The 7,415-nt window shown below is 39.4% G+C and overlaps 1 protein-coding gene across 1 annotated transcript in view; it reads left to right on the top strand.

Annotated features, from left to right (window-relative positions):
- The first annotated feature begins 5,248 nt into the window (after positions 1 to 5,248).
- The window catches only part of ATP1B3 (ATPase Na+/K+ transporting subunit beta 3), a 21,608-nt gene continuing 19,441 nt past the window's right edge, over positions 5,249 to 7,415 (top strand). Inside the window, exons 1-2 of the mRNA XM_045287481.1 lie at positions 5,249 to 5,268; positions 6,467 to 6,595. Coding sequence (XP_045143416.1) covers positions 6,529 to 6,595 — 67 coding nt within the window. The 5' untranslated portion in view covers positions 5,249 to 5,268; positions 6,467 to 6,528. The remainder of the gene's footprint in view (positions 5,269 to 6,466; positions 6,596 to 7,415) is intronic.

The following is a 7,415-nucleotide window of genomic DNA, read 5'->3' as shown; positions in this document are numbered from 1 at the left end:
ATGTGAGAGCCTAGCACAGTCCTTCAAGTCTAGTCTCCTGCCAGATCTTCCTCTATAGAGAGAGCTAGGCTGTGTCAGCACAGCAGCCAATCACAAGGCAGGTCACCAACTGTCAGCCAGGTCACCATCCGCCAGTCCCCAGCTCCAGAGATGTCTTAAAGGGAGGGACCTCAACTTAACAGCGACACAGTCCACAGGCTAGGCGTCCCAGGTAGGGTAGCCTTTAAAACAAGCAAGGCAGCCACACACTGGTCTGATGATCAAAGAGCGAGAGACAAGAAAGGCAAGGCTCACCAAGCCATTTATCTCTCTGCCCTTCAGTTAATCCCACTTGTGTTTATGGGCCAGGCTGGCACAATAAACTATCTCATGGGGTTTTCCCTCGCATGTACAACCACCCTGATCTAGGGTAGCTATTGAGAAGAAAGGGATTGTCAGTTTGTTTTTATTTGTAGTAGATTGTCCTCAAGAGGCTGTACCAATTTACATTCCCACCAACAGTAGGTAACAGTACCATTTTCTTTCAGTTTTAAAAATACTACTATTCATTAAACATCCTTACCAGATTGGAGATCCTGGTATTAGATTTGTGATGATAGTAAATTTTGTGATACTGCTTTTTCATTGAAGCCACTGGGCATCACAAAGGTTCAAGGTTCCTGTGCTGTACTTTATTCATGTTTTGTTTGTTTATTTCAGTACAAAATGTCTTCACCCTGTGATGCTTTCTTAACTTGATGAATTCTAGTTTTTGCTTACAGTAATACTGCCACGTCTACATTGGTTAGCCAGTCTACTTTATTTTTCCATCTGTTTATCTTCAAATATTGTGGTCTTGTTTTTTGTTTCTTTTTGTTTGTTTGTCTTCTATAGATAGAATTTGGTGAATTTCTAATTTTTATGTGTTTTAATTTTATCATTCGAAGGCTACTTTTTGTCTCTCAGGGTAATTCACTATTCTGTTCCTTTTACACCTGTTTATAGTTTTGTCCTCTTTTTCTTTTTTTTTTCTTTTTCCTTGTCCTCTTTGAACACTTTGAACGCTATTTTGTGTGTGTGTGTGTGCGCGCGCGCGCGCATGCGTCTCATAAGAGCATTTCTTTAAGTTGGATTTCAGCCCTTATGTGTTTGGAAATATTTTGTTTCTTGGTTGATCAGTTTTTTAGTTATTTCTCCCTCAATTTAGAAGACTGTCTATTTTAACCAGTGAAAGAAAGATCTGCAGTCAGTCATTTTTCTTTTTTTTTAAGTCACTTTCCTTTATTTCAGTAACCTGTTTTATTTATCTAGAATCTTTTTTCCTCTCTCTTTGGTATTCTGAAATTCCACCATTTTGCGTCTAGAAGTAGAATATTTTCTAATATTTTTCATGTGTGTGATTTAAAAAAAAAAATCCAAGAGTTTTATTGACCCATAATTTATATATCATACAACTGAATAGTTCAGTCATTTAATTATATCAAGGGGGAATTGTACAATCACCACCATATCCATCTGAGAGTATTTCTTCTCCCCATGGTTGAATTGCCCCCAATCTTAATATTTTTCAACTTTTCCAATCTCGACACAAGATTTTGATCACTCAGCATAAGTATTTTTGGATTCGTTCTTGGTTTATCATCAGTAGTTTTTATTGCTTGCTTAACAGTATTCCATAGTATGGATATACCAGATAGTTTTATGTATCTTTTCATGTTATCTCCTATTTACTCAGTAGTAGGTTGGCCAAAGTTTAGAATTGCAAATGGTTTCCAAGAACAAAGACTATAGTCTGCAGCTTCCTTTTGTAGCTGGGTTTGTTGTCTGACTCCATTCTGGCCATGGGATGCCGGTGACAGTGTAGGTGGGATGTGTTCTTTCCTTTTACCTTCCAAGTGGCAGGAACGGGCCTGGAGATAGAGCAGGCATATCAGTGCACTGGATGAGATGGTCTACTTGGTCCATTAGAACTAAGGGGAAGCAGAAGAGAACCCTCATATCCACCAACATATTCACTTGTTGGTGGATATGAGGGTTGTTTAAAGTTTTAATGCTTGCCCCCCAAGAAAACCCCCAACAACTGCTGTTTATCAGAAAAGCTGCTGTGGACATTCATGTACATTTCCCCTTGTGAGCCATGTGGTTTTGTTTTTCCTGAGTAAATTTCTAGGAATAAATTGGCTGGGTCTTATAGTAGGTGTGGGTTTAATTTTTCTAGACATTGCCTGTTTCCAAAGTCTAGCTACAAATCTTGCTCATATTTTGCATATGCTTCTTCCCAGTTTTGGGCTTGACTTTCATTTCTTTCCTTAAAAAATAATTCATTTAATAATGTTTGTATAGTTTAATTTTTGAAATGGCAGTCTTTAACAAGCAGTTTACAGAATGCCTGAAAATTTAACAATAGGCCCTTGTAAGGTTGTTGGTCATTTTCTTAGATGTCAGGTTGTTTTTGTTTTCCATAACTCTTCTCCATTTCATATTCATTGATATTATGTTTATATTTTAATTATACTTAAATGTTTGCTTAGAGTCTTATTGCGTTTACTGTTACAACCCAATTTTTTCAGGTGTAGCTTTCTTGGCTGAATTTGATGCTTTCATGGGATAGTTCTTTCAAATGTTTGATGAATTCTTGGTTGTGTAGTTTTCCTCTTTGTATTTAAATTTTCCTATTACCCCCTAGGAGCCCTGGTGGCATAATGCTTACTGTGGGCTGCTAACTGCTAAGTCAGTAGCTCAGAACCACTGGGGCTTTCTACTCCTGGAGTGAGTTATCCTCTTGGAAACTCAGAGCAGTTCCACCCTGTCCTGTAGAGTTCTGTGAGTTGGCATTGACTGGATGGCAGTGAGTTTGTTTTTTTTTTATTACCGCTTAAGGGTGTAACATTTGTAGCCCGAAGCTGGTGTAGGTAGGAGCTGTCTGGCTCTGTAGGTTTTTACCAACTCATTCTTGACATGGGCCAGTCACTTGTTCTCATACTATATCACCGTAGTCACCATAGTGCTGCTGCCTTGGCCCCAAGGCCATGTGTGTACTGGGGGTGGGAACAAGGCCATCCTGTTGTGTAACTGTCTGCTTGTGACCCAAAATCACTTCCTAGTCATCATCTTCGGTGGGCCAACTCATCATTTTAGGGGAAGACCTTTGCCAAACCCCTTTATTTTCTTTTCCTGCTAAGGATAGCTGAATTGTACCCCCACCCCAAGTCATAATGACTTCTACCTGTGCCCAGATTCAGTATACTCAGTCTATGTCTCTTTCGTGAATGACGGGAACTGTAGCCAGATTTTCTATGCATATTTCATAGATCAAACCTCATTTAATGAATTTTTTTCTTTTAAGTAAAGTGCATTTGATTAGGTTTGTTTTAGATTGAACCCTTTAGATTAATTTTAAGTTGAACCCTGGAACCTAGTTAAAATATTATTCCAAAAAAATATTTATAGTTTTGTTGCTGGTCTGTTGATTTTATGTGGTCAGAATCTATTGAGCCTCAATTTTTTGTTCTGTAATGTTTTTTCCAGATGGGGGTAGAGATTAGGAATTTAACCAAAGTCACAGCAAAAAGGCCAAGATTTGAGCCGAAATGTCTTAACCTATGTGAGTGTGTGGGAGACCCCACCCACGACCACTTTGCTTTGCCTGCCTCCACTGGGGTCTACCTCCACTGCCTCCACTCCTCTACCTTTCCTCACAGCAAAAACCAAAGAGGGGGAGAAAAGGGACTTCAAGGGTAGAAATGGAAGGAGGAAGAAGGTCACAGTCACATTTGGGTGAGGAGCAGGCATTTTTTTACTCATTTGTTAGTTTCCTCTAATGTGTTCCCAGAGTGATCTCAGAGTGAGAGGAAAGCAGCAACTTTGTTGTGGGATTTTTGCTGCTTCTGTAATGTTAGATGGACAATGTGATGATTCAGAAATGCAGATGATATATTTTGAGTTTGATTATGTCAATCTTAACCATGAAAAAATACTAATGTTTAAATTGATGTTGGTTTCATTAACTAATGATTTAAGGAAATCATTGGATGATTTTAAATTTGAGGGACATGAACAACAAGATAAGCATTATTCCAGTTCTTTTTGTTTCCTGCATATGCTAAGCAGCTCTCTGGCTGACAATGGCACATTAGTTTCCACATGTATTAACCCCATATGGCCCACCGGCCCCCACCCCGAATTTGATTCCTTTCTAACATTAAGTCTGCCAGCAAGCTGCATCTGAGTAAATGCAAATATATTCCTTGATTAGAGCAGTGATTTCTAGCTTCTTTATTTTCTGGGAGTGTGTGTATAGATAACATTTTTCACTCTGCCCCCCCCCTTGGGGGGAGTATTTCTTACAATATTTGCTAGAGAGATTAATTCTTAATATAAGGTTTGGCTCATGGCAGAAGAATTTTGTTCAAATAAGATAAACTTGCTTCAGTGCTAGAAATCACTAATGTTTCAGTGTCGTTTTCTAGAGAGTCTGAAGGTTTTCCTTCTTTCGATAAAGTAACTACGGTATTTCAGGAGCCCTGGTGGAGTAGTGATTATACATTGGGCTGCTAACCACAAAGTCAGCAGTTCAGAACCACCAGCAACTTCAAGAAAGAGGAAGCTTTCTACTCCCATAAAGAGTTACAGTCTCAGAAACCCACAGGGGCATCTCTACCCTGTCGTATAGGGTCTTTATGGGTCAGAAACGACTCGGTGGCAGTGAATTTGGTTGGTGGGTTGTTTTTAAGGATGCTGAACAGTGCATGCTGTATTCATTTCTGCTATATCTTTGTTGTTTTTACTTAAGAATTTAAAATTTAAAATGAAAATAATATAAATGAGACTAAATATTTTTAAATGATTAATCCTTTATTGCTTTTTTCCTACACTCCTTTGTTATCACTTAATGTTATTTACTGCTTTATCACAGCCACACTCTAGGTTCATGTTTGCCAACTTCTGGTCTACCCTTTCATAGAGGATTTTATCTATTGGTTCATACAAGTAGCTAACTCTTAAAAACTCTCTTCTGTCCTGTGTATCATTAACTGGCCTGTTGGCTGTGTGTGTGTGTGTGTGTTTTCATTTCCTTTTGTAGTATACGGGCCACTTTGAGACTGCTCTTCCTTTTCTTTTTCTGCAGCGGGATTGCAGTCTGTGGTAGGGAAGTGATGCTGTATGAAGGTGACATATCCTGCCTTCCTTTCTCTCCTCTCCTTGGTTTGACCTCCTGGTAATTGGGCAATGGGGTGCTAATATAAACTGAGATTGCCTTAACTGTTTGCTCTTTACTTGGGGAAGAAGGTAGGTGCAGGGTGTGGCTTCTAGGCATGGGAATGAGAAATAAAAGGTTATCCAGCTCCTGGCACAATCTGTTTGCGGGTCATGGAATTGGAAGAAGGTTGTGGAGCCACTCATCTGGGGGAAATTGGGTACATTACAGAAATGACACCATGAACCTTAGAAACCATTAAGCGCAAATCCTTGGTGGAGGACACAGGTTCATGGATTCCAAGTCAGAAACCCCAGCACTTAACCTCTGTACTAGGACTAGTCGGGCCCACAAGGAGATTAATGTGATTGGAAAATGAAGTGAATACCATTTCTTCCAAAACCAACTCTGGGGACTTAATTTTCTACCCTCCTGTATCTGGCTGGGGATTTTAAAAAATATCCTTTGATTAATTTTAAGCATTTAAATACAAATGAGTGGTTTTAACAATACATTTTAATATACTCATATAATCCTGATGGTGATCATTCTGATGTTAGAATTGTGACTATAATTGTTTGACAAAACGATTTTTTAGGTGTTTCCAAAATAAATTGTTGGCTCAGGAACTGAGCTGTCTTAGCGTTTCCAAATTGTGAAGCAGCTGTGACGCTCCTCTGGGTGCTTGTTCTGGTCTTGTCTGCTCTTCACATTTGCATGAGCCTTCCACTTAACTATATTGCCTACACTTAATAGATTGAATGCCATCTTCATGGTGTTTGCCCCATCTACATATTTCCTGATATTCTTTAAATCAGCTCACTTTTTAAGACTTCAAATTTCTGTCAATAAGTACCGCCTCTGAAGTACGATCCTAAAATATTGGGGTTTTGATCCCATCTAAAACCGCTTGCTCTCTCTAGAGGGCGTCTGCTTCATTTGGGACACTGCCCTGTATGCTAAGATGTGAGGCTCTCACTTTGAACCAGAGTGGGAACTGTGGAAGCTGCTTGTTCTTTGAAATGTCAGAGGAGAAGAGGGGATCATGGTGGATGTGATGTGCTGCCTGCTCAAATACCCCTTTGCCTGGGCGAATTTCTGTGTCCGGGATAGAGGGATATTTGACTATGTGCATGGCGAAGCTTGGAATCATAGCCTTGGATGGTTGGTTTGTTTTTAAAGCCTCCTCCCCACATGTTGCATGAGTGTGCATGTACACACTCATGCGTATGTGTGTGTGCGTGCGCGCGTGCATGTTTCCAAACTTAATCAAGTGTATCTCTTTTACAGGTTTGATCTTGCTCTTCTACCTAGTCTTCTATGGGTTCTTGGCTGCTCTCTTCTCCTTCACAATGTGGGTCATGCTTCAGACTCTGAATGATGAGGTTCCAAAATATCGAGACCAGATTCCCAGCCCAGGTAATTATGTTGCAGTTATCATGCCTTTTGATGAACAAAACTGGGCTATAGTGTTTCTTCATTGTGAAGCAGTGGGATTTTGTTGTTTTTAATTTTTTTATTATAATAAATTAGCTTACAATGACACCCTCACGGGCATGTAACAAATGTAAATGTAATTAACACTCAAGTCTCAGTATTTTTGAGATAATGAAAGAAAATGTAAAATGTTCATGTTTTAGGGTTTAGGGAATAGAATGCTGCCCTGGAAAAAAAAGTTTTCCCTTTCCTCCTAGAAAATAGTGCCATTTTGAATCTACAGAAAGTGTAAATGATATGATTGGAATTACTGAGAGCTAACAGAGCTTTGGCAGCCCAGCATTCAGCTAATCAAGTGTGTTGCCCAGTTACCACAACATCTGCTTTATAGCAAATAAATGGTAACCTTGGGATTGGTTAATAGGAAAGTTTAGATTTTTGTTTGTCATACAATGTTTGTAGACTGATTTTTAAAGGCCTCTGTATTCATAGGAACAACTGTGAGACAGGCGCAGGACAGGGCAGTGCTTTGTGCTGCTTTGCGGGGGTGGGGTGAGGTGGCTCTAGGTTGGAACCACTCAATGACTCCTAACAGCCACTGTATTCCTGGACTGATAAGTCTTAGGGAAGTTCCCTCTGCTGGGAATAAGCAGGGATGAGAATGAGTGAAGCTCAATTTCTTCATATTGAATTTCCTTGAGTAACCTAACTTGTAAAATGTGTGTGTATGCACTCAAGTATAAGTATATATATATATATATGTGTGTGTGTGTGTGTGTGTGTGTGTATGTATATATATATA

The sequence above is a fragment of the Echinops telfairi genome, unplaced genomic scaffold (genome assembly GCF_000313985.2).
Source record: "Echinops telfairi isolate 266 unplaced genomic scaffold, ASM31398v2 ScPeMD7_16;HRSCAF=60, whole genome shotgun sequence".
NCBI lineage: Eukaryota > Metazoa > Chordata > Mammalia > Afrosoricida > Tenrecidae > Echinops > Echinops telfairi.
Note: the sequence above shows the minus strand (reverse complement) of the source record. Positions and strands in the feature narration are given on the sequence as shown.